General features: G+C 36.5%; 1 protein-coding gene across 1 annotated transcript in view; it reads right to left on the bottom strand.

The window, feature by feature from the left end:
- Window positions 1-5,963: 5,963 nt before the first annotated feature.
- Window positions 5,964-20,446, bottom strand: part of LOC150093102 (uncharacterized) — a 72,334-nt gene continuing 57,851 nt past the window's right edge. Inside the window, exon 5 of the mRNA XM_090413878.1 lies at window positions 5,964-6,221. Within this exon, the coding sequence (XP_090270004.1) occupies window positions 6,076-6,221 (146 nt within the window). The 3' untranslated portion in view covers window positions 5,964-6,075. The remainder of the gene's footprint in view (window positions 6,222-20,446) is intronic.

Here is a 20,446-nt window from a genome sequence, read left to right as displayed (position 1 = left end):
TTGTGCCTGAAAGTATCTTCAGGACTGGGGTAAGGTGGTACAACAACGGGCAACTCGTTGCAAAGGTGGAGCAAGCTAACATCACTCCTAACTCAGTATCTCCCATAATGCAAAACACATCTCCTTGCGGATATGTATAATGTTATGCATTAAGGAAAGGGCCACTACCCAGACTCGTTTCAACCTTTATTGAGGTCTCTTCAGTGGGAGCCAGGCCCAAGTGGAGATACCAAACAGAAGCATTAGCAAGGTCATCTCTTCCTATAGGAGTTGCCAAACAGTGTGCCACCTTTTTATTAAATTACTCTGGATTTAGAGAAAGATGTTGAAAGTTTATTTTTCACTTGGTTAGACTATAATAAATTTAGTTTAATCCTTTATCCAAGTGTGAGCAAACAAAGTATGCGCCTGAAAGTACCTTCAGGACTGGGGGTACGGTGGTACAACACCGGGCAACTTGCTGCAAAGGTGGAGCAAGCTAACATCACTCCTATCTCAGTATCTCCCATAATGCAAAACACATCTCCTTGCGAATATGTATAATGTTATGCATTAAGGGAAGGGCCACTACCCAGACTAGTTTCAACCTTTATTGAGGTCTCCTCAGTGGGAGCCAGGCCCAAGTGGAGATACCAAACAGAAGCATTAGCAAGGTCATCTCTACCTATACCTAAGGTGTTGTACCACCTTACCCCAGTCCTGAAGATACTTTCAGACACAAACTTTGTTTGCTCACACTTGGATAAAGGATTAAACTAAATTTATTATAGTTTAACCAAGTGAAAAATAAACTTTCGATGTCAAGATATTTGTCAAATGCCATCGATGACCCAACCTTCATCATAGGGTACAAGACTATGGTTTATGGCTATGATCCAGAGACAAAACAGCAATTGTCACAGTGGAAGAGTCCCCCCAGAAAATGTGGCAAGTCAGGAGTGCAATAAAGAACATGTTGATCATCTATTTCAACATTAAGATTGTGCACCAAGAATTTGTCCCACTTGGTTAGACAATCAATGCAGGATTCTACTGCAATGTTTTAAGGCGTTGAGAGAAGATGTTAATGGCAAAAGACCAGAACTGTGGTGAAGCCGCAACTGGAACCCCCACCACAACAATGCTCCCTCCCACAGCACCTTAAAAGTGGGGGAGTTTTTGGCAACCAACAGCATGGCAGTCATACCACATGCTCCTTACTCGCCAGATTTAGCCCTTTGTAAATTCTTTTTGTTTCCAAATATGAAATTGAAACTGAAGGGGCAGTAGTTTGACACCATTAAGGAGATTCAAGATGAATCGCAATTGATGCGCTTCAACAAAATACCTTCCTGGAAGCATTTGGAACATGGCAAAACAGTGGGATCGCTGCATGGAGGGGTTTGATTCCAAATTTAAATTAGATTAGTTGTAAAGAATTCATTAACCTACTCCAGTTTCTTTTTGATAGCACCTTGTATATATAAATTCCATTAATCAACTTCTGTATCATTTCACCTTCCCTTTGCCTGTTTGCCAGTCTATAATTTGCATTCACTTAATCTTTCCTCATACTCAGCATGCAATATTAGTGATATCCTGATTATCTCTGTTTGCCCTTTCTATTGTTTCCCAAACAACTCAGAACCTAGGGACATATTTGAAGCACTGTAGTCCATGCATTTGGATCAGGGCATTGTAAAGTGATGCAGCTTTTTAGCCTTACATTTCATCTTTGTCAGTATGGATGTCATATTGTCTGCTGTGTTGTTTTTACTGCGTTTGCAGTATGGCTCCTGAACTTTGACTCATTGTCTGCAGTCAATTTGAGATCTTGAGTATTACTTGATTCTTGTGCAAATCTCTATTAATTGGAAGGGGAATCAATCGTTCGATGTTGTTGGCACACTCTCCCTCAATGAGTCTTTGGACTCCCTGGAGGTGTCACATAATAATAATAATATGATTACCATCAGAATTTGCATAACTTTGCATTCTGACAGAAGAAAATCCATTATCACTATTCTCTTCAACAACTTTTGTAGAGTATGAATATCAGAAAATGTTCTGCATCACCCTATCCAACATAGCATTGATTAGATACTCCCACCCAGAAAAACTGGATTTTTCACCTTGCAACACAGGCACACTGTCCAGAAGAACACATCATTTACTGTGTGTGTGTGTGTGTTCTGTTTCAGACAAATTACACCTGCTGCATAGCCTTAGTTGCTTTGACCATAATTCTAACTAATTCATCTTACTCCTCATCCTTCAAGCCTTTTCCAAAATCATCATCATCATAGAAACTGAACAGCAGTAATCAAATTTGTCTTGCCCATCCTCTTGTAACTCAATCACTTTCAGTCTCTCAAGTTCTCCATACACTACTACTACTGATAACTATTGACTATCCTCTTATCCTTAATACTAGTTTATTATTATTATTACATTCTCCATTGAGTCAGCAGACTCATCATGGCAGGTTCATTCAACTGACAACATTTATCATACCAAATCTTAAAATCCTTAACACACCTTGCATTAACAATACATCTGGTAATGCATTTCATTCACAGACAATTCTCTATATAAAAAATCTACTCCTCATATCCCTCTTCACCACACTCTTACATAACTACCAGGGATGGTTTTCCCCCTCTCACCTTCTACTCTTTTTATAATCCCATCTGGATTAATCCAATAAAATCTTCTAACTGAAATGTCTCTATCATATCACCTCTTTGCCTCCTATCCACCAGACTCTGCAACCCACATTTCTTCAATCTCTCTCTCTCTCTCCATTGCCAGAATTCCAAAGTGCTGATATTGTCGTTGTCACTCATCTATGAACCCTCTCTAATGCTTCCACATCACAGTGAAAACCAGGTGATCAAATTTGAGCACAATAGTCAAAGCCTGTGCGTCTGACTAGTCCTTTATACAGTGGCACAGCCACTTCCTTATTTGTATATGTTAGAGTACTTCTTATCACAGCACTGCGATGTGCAGTCTTTGCAACACTTGCAATATGTGCTCTAAACTTCAGTTTGCTGTCAACCATCACTTCCAAATCTCATCCACCTCCTGTAGTGCTGTACCATCAATATAGTACACAGCCTTATATTTCTGCACTCCAAAATGCAACAATTGCACTTATTAATATTAAAACTACAACCCCACTCCTTTGTTCAAATCAAAAGTCTATTGAAATCTTCCTGAAGGGAATTAACATCAGCAGTGCTACTTTATATTCTCCCCAACTTTACATCATCAACAAACAACTGAAGATCACCAGTCAGTCCACATGATATATCATTTAAAAACAAGTTAAACAGCAGGGGGCCCAAGAACAGAACCCTCGAGCATGCCACTGGTTACTCTCCTTTTTTGAGACACTACTCCATCATACATAACCTGCTGGTATCGTTCAGAGAGCCAATCTCTGATTCACCAAATATACTATCTATTTCCGAACTCTGCAGCTTGTACACCAACTTATCATGTGGTAATCTATCAAATGCTTTTGCAAAGTGCAAAAATATCTGTATATGAACTCTCCTTTATCTAAGGGAGAGTTCATATATCATAAAATGCAAGTAAATTGCTATAACGAGACCTACCCTTTACAAATCCATGCTGGCCATCATAATATATAGAAATTAATGCTTTGTCCATTAACCCAATCCTGTATTCTATTCCTAACCAAACGCTCCAACACCTTGACCACAACTGCAGTTATACAGACTGATTTATAATTGGAAACTTCTGTCCTAGAACCATGCTTGTGGAATGGTACTATTTTGCATTTTGCCTTCTTTTCACTCCTTAGGAATCCTACCCCCCCTGCAAGATGCATTAAATAACTAGGTCAAGGGCATTAGCTAACTGCTGTGCACATTCCTTAAAAATACATGATGATATGTCCCATTCCCACAGCCTTATTAACATCTAACCCAATCAACACCTGATACACCTCTGATTCTTTCGGTTCCAATTCAAATACTTGCTTCCCTTCTATATATTGCATGGCATCATTTACACCAGTATGATATACATTGATAAACTGCTCGTTCAATAATTGCACTATATCCCTTGCAACAGCCATCCTGCTGCCATGACTATCCACCAGTGTCAACCTGCCATAATTATTCTTTCTCTTACTTGCCATATAGCAGAAAGATTCCCTTGAGTTAATTTGCTTGACCAGCCAATCTTCTGTCTTCAGGGATCTGATCACCACCAGCTGTCTTGTACCCCTTCCATAGCATTTTCTTTTCCAACACAAGTTGCTTGATTTCGCCTTCATCCATTTCACTCTTACTCTGTTTACTCACTTAACCTTTGGTATGTAGTTATACATTGCTTGTCTCAGAAGATACCGCCTTGTGATTTTCCATGCACTGTCAACATCTTTTCTGCTCAGCTCATCTACCCAATGTATTAATGCTAATTGACAATAGAGCTTCCCATCCACCTATATCTGTTTTGGCAGTAACCTTTTCTTGTTTCACCAATTCCCAAACAAGTACCTCATGATTGCTGTCACCAACTGGTGGCAGTTTTTAATACCTCATTAACAACTACATCCTGTGAGGTTATCACTAAATCCAAAACATAAAAGCCTCTAGTTGCTTCAGTAACATGCTGCTTGAGATATTTATCTCGCAGAAATTCAACAAGCTCACTCTCCTTGTTCCCATACACTATCGCCTCCTTCCATTGTATATTCCTGTAATTAAAGTCTCCCATCAGGATCATCTTCTTTTTGCATTCCCAACCAATTTGCTTAAACATTTGACAATCGGTATTTTCTACATTCCCAGCAACCTATCAGATATACTAGCATGAAGATTTCAACTTCACACGACACAGATTCAAAATCTTTGCATGTATTATCAACTTCCACACTTTGTAGACACAATTCCCTCTGCAACCATTAATAGCACTTTCCCTCTTTTCATCTTCCTATCCTTCCAGAATATTATATATCCTTCCATTTCTATTTCCGACATCACATCTTCCTCAGACAGCCATCTAACTTATTCCAATTATCATGTAATAAGTCAGCGCATCAAACTCAGCTCTCTTGTTTCAAATACTCCTTACATTTGTATACAAACATAATAATTCCTGTGTCTTTGAGGCCATTCTATTACCACCAGCATTCTCTGTTCTAGTTGATATACCACACTTCTTTCTTCAGACCACTCCCATTCTCCTAATCCTTACTCTGATTTCCATTCCTACCTGTCTCATCCTCATCTTTATACATTCCATCACCTTGTGCTGCTGCAACCACATCTTCAACCTTGCATCACAATAACCCTCCATGCTGCATTCTTATCAAATGCTTTGCAAAGGCTAGTTAAATCACAATATATCCATTCCCATGTGCATTGCATTGTTTGCTTTTCATTTTAATTACCACTCCATCTATCTTTCTGTTTTTCAAGACTCAAATTGACCTATCATTTTGAGTGTGAATCATCATAAAAAAATAAATGCATGCTATAACTTTTGCATGCCATATATAGTATACTTTATTAATTTGACACATTGTCAAATTTTTATTAAAGTACAAATTTATGTTTGTCAAAGAACTATCAGGTGACATACCATTCATAGTATCAAGATGTTATACTTCTGTGCTTCCATGGCAAGAATTTTGTTTGCATCTGCCAGGTGTTAAAAGTAGTTGTATGTTTTTGTTGTTGCTTGAAAGATATTGTCAATAAATAATATTGTTTCTTTTATATACTTATTTATTAAGTAAATTGCATTGTTTGTCTGTTAATGTTAGAAATCATGCACCTGATTTCTAGTCTTTATATCAGGAAATTTTATTGGAATAATTTGATGTTAACTTTTGATAGGGCTGTTAATTTTGGTTTATACTGAAGTTGATTGAATTTCCATTTGTCATCTAGCTTCTAGAGAGATATTTGTCTATGAAATGATTTAGAGAATCAGTGGATATATGATATAGTGTAATATAAATATCTGTTTATGTCCTTATATTTTAAAACAGTATGTTTCTACAAACATTTGTTTATATACAAAACATCTGCAACAGCTTTCATTCATTGTAGTGTCTTAAACAACAATAGGGCAGCCTTCTTGCTGAGTCATTACTGGAGGTAATTCTTCATGAATGAGGCCCAAGTCATGAAGCATCTTGTTAAGCCTTTTCATCAATAGATCACCCACAGTTGGTAATCGTGAATAGATAATGACAGTTTCTGAAATGCAAAAGAAATTTATTAAAATGCAGTATTAATTATTGTGGTGGAAAAATTTTAAGAAATTAAGATATGTGAAGTAACTATAAAATAATGTGATCTGACCAAGGCCTTATACCACAGAGCTGCCACTTCCCTGTCTGCTTGTGAGTTTCCTGTTAACTATTAAAGCGATTCCTCTGTTTTCCCATTTTGATAAAAATAAGATCAGATAATAAAAAGTAAAGGAATGGAAAATTATGCTAAAATGTTAATGACTTGTATATGTTCAAGTGAAATATTGCAATAGAATAATTACTATTTCATGTTCAGAAGTGTGAAATAAATCTAAGATCAGCTCAGATTTTAGCAACCTTTGGATACAGTAAGAATTATTGTTTGAGATACAACAATACAGTAAAGTTATACTTATTATTACAGCTAGACTTTCCATAGTCAAAATACTCATTGCATGAGGACTGTACCAAACTGCTACAGTTTCTATTATATCAGACTTTAAATTCATTCATCATCTAAGTCCTGGTCACTTGCTCAGGCAGTGCATCCACTCACTTATCACTCTTTGTGCAAAATATCTACTCCTCATTACCTTCTTACCATACATACAACTTATACAACTTCTGAGTGTGGCCATTTGTTCATATTCCCACACCTTTCTTTTTCACTCTTTGAAAGATTCAGCAATGTGTATCTGTTATTTGGTAAACTGCTCAAAAGTTGGTCTTTGGTATCTTACTTTTCTTTCTACTCAGTAAACACAAGATTACATCCTCTCCTCATATCTGATATTACCTTCATTACCATTCTCTGAACTCTCTCCAGCAATTCCTCATTTCTTCAAAATATTGTGCAGATTTTACCTAAATCTGAATAGTAATCCAGATGTGGTCTGACACATGGTTCTTCCATTTCTAAAGTGGGAACATGAATGGAGGTTTGGGGTGGAGTGCATATTGATGACATGAAACACTTTTTTAAAAAATAATTTTTTTTGTTCAGTTTAGAGTTCATTTGTCCTACAGAATTATAGAATTCATACTCATAATAGTTTCAGCAGTTTTAGAAAGGAAATTACAATATGTTCTTATAAACACTTAAAATGTATTTTTAAAATTTAAGTTTATTGATAACATAAAAGAAGCCCATTCTTTGCAGCAATGCTTTATATTTGAAAAGTTTATTTAGCTGTATATTATTCAAAAAAAAAAAAAAACGCATGCTAATAGTTAACTTTCATTTCAAATCTGTTCATTTGGACTTATTCTGGAAGGTATATGTGTGTGTGTGTGGGGGGGGGAATTAATACCATTTTAAGGAAGTACCAAGTATAAAAGTTAGCTAAGCTCTGCAATGCGTATAATGCAATTATCACTTCCTTATCCATATTGCATTCACTAGCTGTGCAGTACATCATTTGAAAGTCAGTTCTCATCAACATGCATCCTAAGCTTGTCCCTTCCACTTTTCTGAAGTACCCCAGAATTGTAGCCCTCATCTCTCCTTCTCTGAACTCCAAAGTACAAGGCACGGTGGATCAAATGAGTGGGGATCATAGTGCACCGATCCAAATGTCATTCTCACCCATTCTGTATTTTTTTTTTAATATATAGTCCACCCACAGTTATTATTATATGACACCTCCAGGGAGTCCAAGACTCATCGAGGGAGGGCACCTACTATACAACTCTCTGTCTCCACCACTCAACCTCATCCACCAACTGCATCATCTACACCAATGCCATCTACTATCCACCACCATCACTAGTATTTTTTACAGACAATCACAAAAATCCATGTCGACGGCAGGATTCGAACCCACAGCCTTTTGGCTGGAGAGCAGATATGCTAACCACTCAGCCAACCAGGCTGGCAAGTTGATAGAACCTTAGCTGGCACAGTGCCAAGGAGAGTCAATTCTTGTTGAAGGGTAGAAAGGAATAAGACAGTGTACGAATTCATCACCATCATGCGAAATCATTGCTTTATACATAAAATTTTTCAACTGTTATACAAGCAAAATAGTTGCCACTTTAAAAACTAGAATATTCATGTTTATTCATTGTAATAATAAACAAACTCATCCCACAAGCCGGATTGATTACCCTATTATCAGAATGGATTCTCCTTCTGCCATGTGCAGAAGCAGAAGTGTCGAGGGGTCTTGCATCTATGGGTGAACTATATATATTTTATTTTATTTTATTTATTTATTTATTTTTACTGCTCCTAAAAGGCTCTTACTATCAGTAATTGGTTTCTTTCTGGCATCTAAATTTATTTATCTTAAGAAAAAGAATATTTCTCCCTCAAAATCTTAAATCTCATTTATTACATTCGCTTATCTTAGTCTCAAAAATAAACTGTAGTATTCAGAAAAATAGCATTGTTTAATTAATAAAAAATTTAAATTATACAAGTATAATTATTTCCATAAAAAGTAATTTAAAAATTTTCAAATTTAACAAACAAAGGAAAAATCCTTTGTTAATTAATTAAAGATTACAAAATATTGGTTCTCCACTACAATCATATATACATGCACTCAGTTCAAATCTTCAAAGCTTTAATTTGATCAAGCATCCATTTTCAAAGAGGAATTTTTTTTTTTTTAAAACTTGAAAACAAATAGGATAAACATGCCTTACTTACATCAGCAGGCTTCAATATAAAACTTTTATTATAGGTTTACCTTTCGGGAAACATCTATAATGAATCAACCTTGACATAGAGCTCTTATTTTACAGTTTGCTTGAACATTTCTAATTCCCAAGAATTCTATTTCTCCTTTACTTCCAAATATATTTTACTACAGAGAATCTTCATTATGCATATATCACATGAAAAATCACTGTAGAGTAGAATGTATACATTTCTCCATGTGTTAATGCTTAAGTGCTGGGAGGAATTCATGTTACAAGTAAAACAGCGCTAAGAAATTATTTAATGCTATTTAATTCTTCCAATAGTTCATTTCAGTCACTGAGGCATCGTCAGAGATTACAATATGAGACTTGTAAGACACACACATAAAGGCAACACAAAACTAAGTGAAATATGCAGACAAAAGACTAGAGGCCTAACTAAGTGGGGATGCCCTCTGTGGGCACCTGTTGGCAGCCTAGGATGTAGACTGAGATCTTGAAGTATTAGTGTTTCCCATATTTTGGGAAGTTTTATGCAGTCATATTTATTTAGATTAAGATGATTTTTGAGAGCTGCTGCAGATTCCAAAAATAGTCTTTTTGTTCTAAATTACTGCAATGGAGCATGGTGATCTTTTTCTAATTAATTCTATGAACTGTATCTAAAGCATGGTCTGCAAGGTCTGATTGACCATAGTCATGACTGCAGATGCATTTTTTGTGTTCCTGTGTTCCTCCAAGTAGATGTTGGCTGATCCTCCTGTCTGTTCATAGCAGACCAACTTGCAGGAACAGGGCACTTTATATACTCCAGCACAGAGAGAGGAGGTAGATGATCTTCAGTAGAAAGGCTTCAATATAAAACTTCAATATAAACTTAGCAAGCTTCTAGTAGGGCTCGAAAATATGCAAAGATTGTATTTCTTTAAGATTCTGGCTCTTTTTTCTGAATTGCCTCGGACATATGGAATGGTGATAGCATTACTAAAATCTTTTGAAGAGAAGGTTGAAGATTGAGGAAGGTGTGGTTATTTTCTTGATACTCTGGGAACTGTAAGTATTAGATAAGATGTGTGTTGTATATATGATTAAGTTCTGCTGTATGAGAGACCTCACTAGAACAAAGGTTATAGGCTCTATTGGTTAGTGTTTTAATGATACCATATTGCTGAGAGAGTGAGGAGACGAGAAAGTTTGAATGTATGTGCCTGTGTGGGTGAGCTTCCTGTATACCAAAAAGAACAGGTCACCATTGGGTAGGTATGGGGGGGAGGGGATCTATAAAGTTCCGATAAACATCTAGAACAAAAAATGATATTAAAACAACTGATATATAACCACAAGAAAGAACATATGAGGATATAAGCATATAATAACATAAGTACCTTCATAACTCTACTACTACTAGTATGTTCTTTCTTGTGCTATATCAGTTGCTTTAATATCATTTTTGTTCTAGGTGTTCATCAGAACTTTACAGAGGCCCCCCCCCCCCTCATAGGTGTGTTACCAAGATGTCTAGAAAGGCTAAACTATTATTAGTTTCTTTTTCCATTGTAAACTGGATTCTAGAGTGAAGACTATTAATGTGAGAGAGGAAAGAATCTGATGTGTCTGGGCCATGAGGCCAATTGAAGAATCATCATCACCAACATAACTTAACCAGATAGAAGGTTTGCGAGGGACAGAATTGAGAACTTGTTTTTCAAAAAATTCCATAAAAAATTGGCAAAAGGGGGAGAACCCATAGAGATACCCTATATCTGTTTGAGTTTTGTGCTTCCAAGAGAAATATCCAGAATGGATAACAATAGAAAAGAGATCAGTAAACTCGAGAGGAAAAACTTTTTTCGTAAGTGATAAGGTGTCATTTAAGGGAATATTGGTGAACAGTGAGGTGATATCAAAGCTAACTAAGATATCAGTATTATTTAATGTAAAATAATACACGTTAAATAATTTTCATTTAGCATTATTATTATATAGCAACAGAGGAAGAGAATTAATTTGCTTAATTATATCTCAGTTTCTCTCCAATTTTTTTTTTTTTTTTAAATATAAGATTACTTAAAATAAGTCACATGCTTTATTAAGAGAGACCTCCAGGAAGTTAGGGACTTATCAAGGTAGGCCACATACTACCTGTACCAGCTGTCATACTTGTTCTTGAATTTATTCATACTGTTTACACGCAACATCCAATGGCAATCCATTCCAATCACACACACCATTCTATGAGAGAAAACTCTCACTCTCACCCCATTCGTAACAGCATTCTCAACTTCAAAGGGTAGGGCTGTTGCCAGATTAGATCGTGTCCTGAGGCAAACAATTAAATATCCCCCCCCCCCTGATGGATTATAAGACGAAAATATAAGAAAATCTCCAATTGCTATTTTGTTTTTATTACAAGAGAAACATTAATGCAAAACGATTACATAATAATGTTAATTAAATATTTGTTCTACGAGGATATCGTACAATAAAACTGTTTATAAGTTCTTCTAAATTTAAATTGTATGCTATATCCACCTGTATTGATATAGTTGCTAGACCAACCAATCTTTCTTGGGTCATTGCTGTTCGCAAATAATTTTTAATCAGTTTAAGCTTCAAAAAACTTCTTTCCACACTTGCTACGCTAACAATTCATGTTAGCATAGCGTGTGGCAGCAACTGCAATATGGCTGATGAGTGTCCTTATTAAGCCATGCTGCAGTCTGTCTCTATGCTACACCCTGTTGACGGTACTGTTCAAGGGGATGCCCTATCATCCTTTTTCCATCCAACATAAAATGAAAAATTTCATCTGTCGGTATCCTGTATGACCGTTTAATAATTTTGTAAAATTCAATCATATCACCCCTCTCTTTCTTGTTTGCTAGTGTGTCTGCAGTCTGCAAATTCCCCTCCTTGTGAGGCACCTGTTTGTAATGGAGGTGACCTAACAGTGATGGTACTGGCTCTTTTGATTCTTATTCTTCATCTATTAATTGTTTAATAGAGACATGCATGTTAGACCTACTATATATTTTTTAATAATGGCTTCGCAAATGTAAGAAAAAACTAAAATAATCTATTACTACTATATATTTTGCTCAGTATATCATTAGCTTCTTTCAAGGAGAAGACAGAAAAATGGGTGACAACATTTAAATTCTGAATATGAATACAGAAATGAATCATACGGCATGTGCGATATCACGTATCTTGGTCACAGCTGTCCAGTAAGAGGAAACACTTAGAGTTCAGAGACGTGGGAATAGATGTATAATTAATTAATTTAAAAATAATAAATAAAAATATAAAAAATAATTCTAAACATCAATTTACAGCAATCACTTTCCAAAACTTAAAAATAGGCATACAGTCTGTCCAATTAAGATTAGGACATCGTATTGTTCTTGAATTAGTACAGTATGATGATGCTTTGGATATTTTTCCTGATGAAGAGAAAATAATGAATTCTGCTCATCCTCGATTCTCTAAAAAGAAAAAAAATCCAAGGCTAATGAAAGCAAAACTACTTAACATAGGAAGCCAGATGATATCACCAAAAAAGAAATAATGAAAACATTCCTACAAGTCAATTGTCACGGATTGCATCTAAACATCAATGACATTAAGGCCCTCTTTCAAAGTATAAACCAATATGCTTCTTATTGTATAAAACATACCTAAAGCTGAGAGACTATCCAATATTACAAAATACTTTCATTTGTAAGAACAGAGGATGGAGGGATCTCTATTCTCATGGACAACCATACCCACTTCCAGCAAGTCTCACTCAATACAAACATAGAAGCAGTTGTTATCTAACTCTCATTTAGAATTCTGTTAACAGTATCTACATCTACGTTCCTTCTGCTGCAGAGCTCTCTCAAGATGACCTTGATGCTGTCATACTGCAGTTACCATCCCCACAATCTCTCCTTCCTAAACATAGGAAGCAATAACTCCTTTTTCCCACTCTTCAAGTGGGAAACTAACGAAAATTTATTTGGGATTACTTTCCTGTAATATCTACTTTTCTACATGGGCAACCGTGCACAGAAAATTGAGCAAGCTAACTGGCTTGCCTTCTCATCATTAGCAGAATTTGATTCTACAACAGTCAGCTCTTCTTCCATCAGTGATGTAGTGAATCATGTGACGGTGCATTATACAAATAGCCACAAATACAATTCCTAAAACATCTGAACAGTTCCATGTTTCCCTAAACCATAGTGGAATGACGATTGCACAGCAGCCAGAGAAGCTCAGTGTTCAATCCTTTCCAGTACTTGTCTCGTAACTGACGTACGTGAAGGAGGAAAGTGAGTTTGAAGTCAAATACTAGCCTCCAAGAACTTGACTTTCGAGATACCTGGCAAAATGCAATTATAATTGCCTTTCCTAATCCAGGAAATGATCCTGAAAATGTGCAACTATTGTGTTCAAGGATAGAGAGCCAGTGGGTGGCATATCTGCCCTTCACTTTTCAGGGTTTGTCTTCTGGTGTAACTGGGATCAGGTATTGTCCTAGTCAGATTTCTAGGTCAGATTGAAGACCAAATCTGTGGCAAATTCACATAATTGTTTTCTGCTATGAGAATCTGGACCCATTTGCAAGTGCCCATTTTGAGGTGGTCAATGGCTTGCTGCAGCTGTCTTTCTCTGACCGTCATATTACACAAATGATAGAAGATGGTAAAGTCATCCATATGTAAGGCGTTACTTACTGATGGAGGAAGTTGTTCTGTTATCGAGTTGACCTTAATTGCAAAAAGTGACACTTGAAACAGAACCGTGTGAGACTCCCTTCTCTTGGTTATAGGGTCAGGAAAGGGCAGTTCCCACTCGGACTTGGAAGATTCAGTCAGATAAGAAGTTTTTGATAAAAAGAGAGAGTTTGCTCTAAAACCAAAATTGTGTAAGTCTTTCTGTCAATCTTTCCAAATCTCCAAGCAGCAGTATATGCCATATTAAAGGAAACTGATACTAGATGCTTGTGTTTTAGGAAGCTATCCTTAATGGATGCCTCCAGTTGGACTAGATGATCATAAGTTTGTGTTCTGGAGAAAAAAAAAGTCTCTCTAGAAACCACAAAAGACAGGAGGTAACCATTTTTTTCAGAATCTTGCACAAACTACTGATCAGAGCAATAGGATAGTAGTTATTTAGGAATTTTGGATCATTCCCTGGATTAGGGAAGGCAATTATAATTGCCTTTTGCCAAGTATCTAGAAATGTTCTCTCTCAAAAAATTCTGTTGTAAAAGTGCAACAGCTGATTCATGGATGATGGTGACAAATGTCTTATCATCTTGTAACAGATATTGTCAGGTCCAATAGCAGTCAGATGGCACTTAAGCAAAGCAGCTTTCATTTTTTGTTTTGTGAATGACCTATTGTGTTCAGTGCCATTTGAAGAAAAGTAGATTTGCTGTTTTTCTGCTTTGCTTTTATTGGGCAAGGGGGAGGGAATAGTAAGAATAGTTTTGCAGAGTGTGTCAGCAATTGCTGTTGGATCAGCAACTGCAACCATTGTGTTCAAGGATAGAGAGCCAGTGCGTGGCATATCTGCCCTTCACTTTCCAGATTTTGTCCCAGACTTCTTTAGTATCGGTTGTTCTTATGATGGATGTATATTGGATCAAGGATTCCTTTTGGTTGTATCTGGCTCGAGCTCAGGCACATTTGAAAACAGTCAGGTTTGTTGTAGTGGGCATCTTTGAAAAATACCCCCAAGCTTTCTTGTGCACAGAATGTTCAATCCTTTTCAGTGTGGATTGCATCACTACCAAAGGTGCATAATATATTCAGACTCACAAAGTTCTCTTGAGGCAGTAAGAAGTCTAGCACTTCAGAAACATCAAGTGCTCTCCCTAATCCAACCTCCTCTTCCAGTTATGGAATCTACACTTTGATGTACTTTCTGTTTGATTCCAAGCCATGCTGGGATTAAGAGAAACAAGGCTGCAGATACAGCAGCTAAGTCAACTCATTCCTCAAACATCCACCATCTGCACCATACTCAGATTAACATACAAAAACTTCTGTCCCAGTGACAACTGTCTTGGAATAGAGAGACTACTAATAAGCTATACCAACTTAAGTCTGAAATTAAATTATAGTAATCTAGCTTGCACAGGGTTCAAACAGAGGAAATTGTTCTTGCTCAGCTCTGCATAGGTCGTAGTCATATTATGTGTTCCTTCCTTCCTATCGAGGGGGTGATGACGTCTACATGGGAGTTTTGTGATACCGGACTGTCCACAACTCATATTTTAATCGACTGCCCTTATTTCACTAACAAGTGCAGTCATTATTTTAGCTACTTTTATAACATCTGAGCCCATACACTCGGGCAGATTTTTTCAGACTCATCGACCATTACCCTGGTTTTTAAATTTTTACAGAGTATTAATCTGTGATATCTCATATTAATTATGTTACTTGTTAGTTTAACTTATTGTAAATATGCTTTTAAAAACCTTTTATGTATGTTGTATGAATTTTAATACTTTCTTTTATAGTTCTTTTTGCATCTTTTATACCCATCTTTTACATTTCTTTTTCTACTCAGATTTTATGATGATTTACTTGTTTATTACCTGGTATAATTTTAAAAAATGTTTCATTTATGATTATTATTATTTTGATTTTTATATATAGTTTTTAGACCTCTGTATGCCTTATTTATTACATATGTCCTGGTGCAGCATGGCCATAGATGTCCTTGCACCATTAAATCCAAAAAACAGTCTACAAATTATCAGTCTATCTTCATAATTAGTATTGCACATAATCAGTATTCCACAATCTTGATATCACTTCTAACATTCTCCTTTTCACTTTCTCTCTCTACAGTATCAGAATCACCACAGAAACTAGGAGACCACGTGCACAATAAGCCAAGTGGGGTCTTATCAAGGTTCTTATAAAGAGGCAAAATGACTTTCTTATTATTATTCCAAGATCCCCTTGGAGTCAAAAACTCATCTCAGAAGATCCTTTTGTCATACACACCGCTCATCATACTGTGCCTTAAATACATTCAAATTCTCTGCAGACATCACAAACTTAGGTATTGCATTCATATTTCATGCATTACTTTTCACTTCCTTGCTCACACTCTGTTTATACAGCTTCCAGGAATGACCTCTTCTTCTCCCACCATTTTATGAAAAACCTCTTCAACATTAATCCTATAAAACAACTCCTCACCAACTTGTATGTCTCTATGACATCACTCCTCTTCCTCATATCCACTAGACTTTGCAAATTGCATCTTCTCAACCTTTTTTCATACTTAACACTCCAGAGACAAGAAACTGCCTTAATCAATCACTTCTGGACCCTTTCCAAAATCTCTTTATCCTTTGGAAAACCAGGTGACCAAATCTGTGTACAATAGTCCATATGTGGCCTAATCAAGACCTTATGCAGGGAACCAGAATCTCCTTGCCTCTATAAGTCAATGTTTTCTGCATAATTACCCGAATTCGTTGTGTTGTCCTCACAATTTTGCAAAGTGTCCTCTAAATTTTAGATCCTTATCCACAATCTCTCCAAGATCTCTTATTTTCTCCATCTCCAACAATATATCCCCACCAAGAGTAAATACTACACCCCATTCCATCTATAGGGTGGCCATAAAATAACTTTCCCTCTTTGGAGGCATCTTTAGCTAAAACCAATAAACAGAATGAGATCAAATTTTATATTGAGACTTTTGAAGGTATGGGGAGATGATTTCCACAAAAAAAAAAAAAAAAGTACCAAAAGTCACTGATAGGGGAAATTTTGGTGCTGGCAGAAACTCGAAAACAAGTGGATAATTACATTAAAGGCAGATAAAATGGAATAATAACATTTCGACGGTATAAGCAACAGCCGCGTCACTCATTCCAGCTGGATATATGGCACGTTACAATGATGATAAGAATAATAATAATTAAACTAAAACAACAACTTGTGAGAGATTAATACACACAGAAATTAATGTAGGGATTGAACTCACAGGAAATAATGTTTTATTCATCAAAATCAGGGTCCCCTGGACCACATACACGATTTTCAATGTGCTGACTTTTCTTGTGTATAACAAATTGCATCCGGTCTGCAACATGCTCTACAGCTGAGCGTAAGGAGTTGGATTGGATATTCATAACAGCCTGTTTTATGTTCTCTTTCAAGACATGCAAGTTGGGAACGCCACTAACATACATAACAGATTTCAAATACCCCCACAGCCAAAAGTTACATGGAGTGATGTCCGGGGATCGAGGCGGCCATGCTGTCGGTAAGAACTGACTGCTCATTACTGAAATTTTGGCGTAAAAGCCGCTGTACTGAACGTTCAATGTGTGGCCGTGCTCTATCCTGCATGAAAATTATGGAGTCCAAACATTGTCTTTGCTGCAATGCAGGAATGACAAAATTATCTGCTTGTTTTTGGCTCGGCCAGCTCCAAAATTTACCCTATCGGTGACTTTGTACTAAATCTTTTTTTTCATGGAAATCATCTCCCCATGCCGTCAAAAGTCTCAATATAAAATTTGGTCTCATTCCGTTTATGGGTTTTAGCTGCAGATGCCTCCAAAGAGGGAAAGTTATTTTATGGCCACCCTGTATGTTTGCGAATTTTAAAACCTTACATTTTGCAACATTGAACTGGCATCCCCACCCCTGTGTCCATTACCTCAGTCTATTCAAGTCTTATTGTAAGGCCACAACATCTGCTCTACTTCTCATAGTTCCCAATTTTGCATCATCTGCAAACACTTGAATATCCCATTCAAACATACCTTAATATTATTAACATACATGTTAAACAGCAATGGCCCTAAAACATACCCCTGAGGCACACCACCAGTAACTTTCCTCTTAAGTTAAGGGATATTGTGTATGGGGATACACAGTTTGCTGATACCTATCAGATAGCTAATCTTCAATCTGTTGCACTAGCTAATATTCAACCCTGTTTGCTCTAGTTTGATTATCAACTTATGATGTGGTAATCTGTCAAAAGTCTTTACAATATCTAAGTATACCACTGCATATCCATTTTTCTCATCCAACACAGCTGTCTCCTTATTGTAATAAGTAGTGAGTAGATTACTAAAATACAAACTCTCTTTAACAAATCCATGCTGTCCATCAAAGATAATACCATTGTTGCCAACCCAGTTCTGGTGCCTGGTTTTCATTAGCATCTCCAGCACTTTAACCACATCAGTATCAATGTTTGACACCATGGATCTCTAGGTGTCAAGGTTTGTTTCGACATGGCAATTATCCTCTGAGCTGAACATGCACTCTTTGCCAAAAACTTCAACTTCCTATCTGAAACTCCAAAATCGCTAGTCTGATCAGTTTTTCTAGTATGTCCCACCAATATAATATGACATTGGATAACTCATCACACTAAAGTGCATGACTTTGCATATACTAACATCAAAGTGGTAACCATTTTCGCGTGTTCACGGTTCCAGCCTATTTAAATCATTCTTCAAGTTCTGCATATCAGCCACATTTGATTACCTTGCCCATCTTTGCATCATCGACAAATAGCTGTATGTCGCCTATCAAATCCTTCCCAATGTCATTAATGTAAAGATTGAATAACAATGGACCAAGGACTGATCCTTGTGGTACACCACTGTTTGCTTAAATCTTGCAGATTCACAGCTCCCCATATACCATTTTTTAAAATATGTCAGTCAGCCATCTCATCCTCTTATCCATGCCAATATTTTATAATCAAGTCTCATATTTTCCAGTTTATGCAACAGTCTTACGTGCTGTATTCTGTCAAAAGCCTGAGCAAAATCCAAAAAGTATCATGATGTATCCATTCCCCTTGTCTAATGTAACAGCAGTATTATTATTATAAGATATGAGCAAGTTGCTCAAACATGACCTTCCTTTAGTAAACCCATGCTGTTCATTGCAAAGTATAGATTCTCTGTCAACTCATTTCTTTATGTGAGCCTTAACAAACTTCAACAAAATCTTCACCACCACTCCAGAGATACTGATAGGTTGATAGTTGGATACATCAGTTTTTGCACCACCCTTGTGCAATGGTGTTCTTTATGTTCTTTCCACTGCTGCTGAATCTTTCCTGTTCTGAGACAGCCTGATCAAGTAATAGCCAATTCAGCTAAACACTCTTTTAGTATCTGTACTGATATTCAATCACTCCCTATTCATCATCACGAACCATGGGCATGCTGCCTGTTGGTGTCCGATGCCTTCTTACAGAAACTGCGACACTGTGCACTGGACAAAGAAAAGTGGAAGAAGATGTGAAGGAGGCATCCACACCAGTGCCTCCCTAGTTATGTCGTCTATCCATTCTCTGTAATGTCTACCTCTTCTGTTTATGCCATCCATAATACCAAACATGAATGTCTTTATCTTCCGATCCTCACTCATTCTGCAGATATGTCCAAATAATTGCAGTTGCCATTGTATAATTTTCTGCATTCAGTTCTCCTTTGGTTGTATCTTCCAATAGAGCTCTTCATTTGTGATTTTCTTTACCCATCCTATTCTTAGAATCTTCCTGTCACAAGTTCTTTCAAATGCCAAAATTCTTTTCTTGAATCCTTATTTCAGATTATGAGATTAATCTTTATTCTGAACCCACATTTCAGATCCATACAGTACATCGCTGAAGGCATGTTTCTAGTACTCATTCTAATTTCGTTTGCAGGCTGATCGCTTTACTTTTCCAGATGTTATCCATGACCTTCAGATTTGTTCTTTCCTTTACAATCCTGATCTTTATTTCTTTTTTACAGTCCAAGTCATGTCATTTTACTCCCCAAATATGTGAATTGTTCTACATTTTCTATATCAGTTCCATCCACTTGTATCTTTTGTTTCATGTTCTTCTCACCAAATACCATTGTCTTTGTTTTTTCCAAGTTCATAAGTCGAAATCTCTTCCCTTCCTCATTTAACAGTTTCAGTATTTTTTCTAGTTCTCTTTCGTTTTCTTTAGCAATAACAATGTTATCTGCAAATCTCAGATTGTTAATTCTCATCCTATGTACTGATATTCCTTTTGTATCTTCCTTCATTTTGTTCACTGCTCTTTCTAAATGTGCGATGAAAATGCGTGGTTGATATTGGGTTCCCCTGTCTAGTACCTTCCCTCGTTCTAAACCATTTTCCCAAATCCTCAACCTATTCTAACTGCTGCCATTACATTCTTATAAACATCTTTTAATATAGCTATTAGTTTTCTGTCAATTCCATAGGATTCTAGCACTGCTAATGTCACTTTCTGGTTGATGCTGTCAAATGCCTTCTGAAAATCAACAAAGCAAGCATATATGTTTTTGTTTTTCTCCTAACTTTTTCTGCTATTAACTGCATTGTCAAAATCTGTTGAATTGTACTCTATCTTTCCTAAATTCTTGTTTGCAAGGTATGCTTCCAATTGTGTTCTCAATCTTCCTGTCAATATCATCATCACCTTACCAAGATGACTTGACTTATTTCTTTTCTTGTATAATGTCACTAATATTGATTTCATCCACTCCTCTGGCATTTTCTCTTCCTTCCATACCATATTACATAGTTGGTG

This window comes from Typopeltis vanoorti, chromosome 24, assembly GCF_054136105.1.
Source record: "Typopeltis vanoorti isolate ZY-2024b chromosome 24, IOZ_Tvanoo_1.0, whole genome shotgun sequence".
NCBI lineage: Eukaryota > Metazoa > Arthropoda > Arachnida > Uropygi > Thelyphonidae > Typopeltis > Typopeltis vanoorti.
Note: the sequence above shows the minus strand (reverse complement) of the source record. Positions and strands in the feature narration are given on the sequence as shown.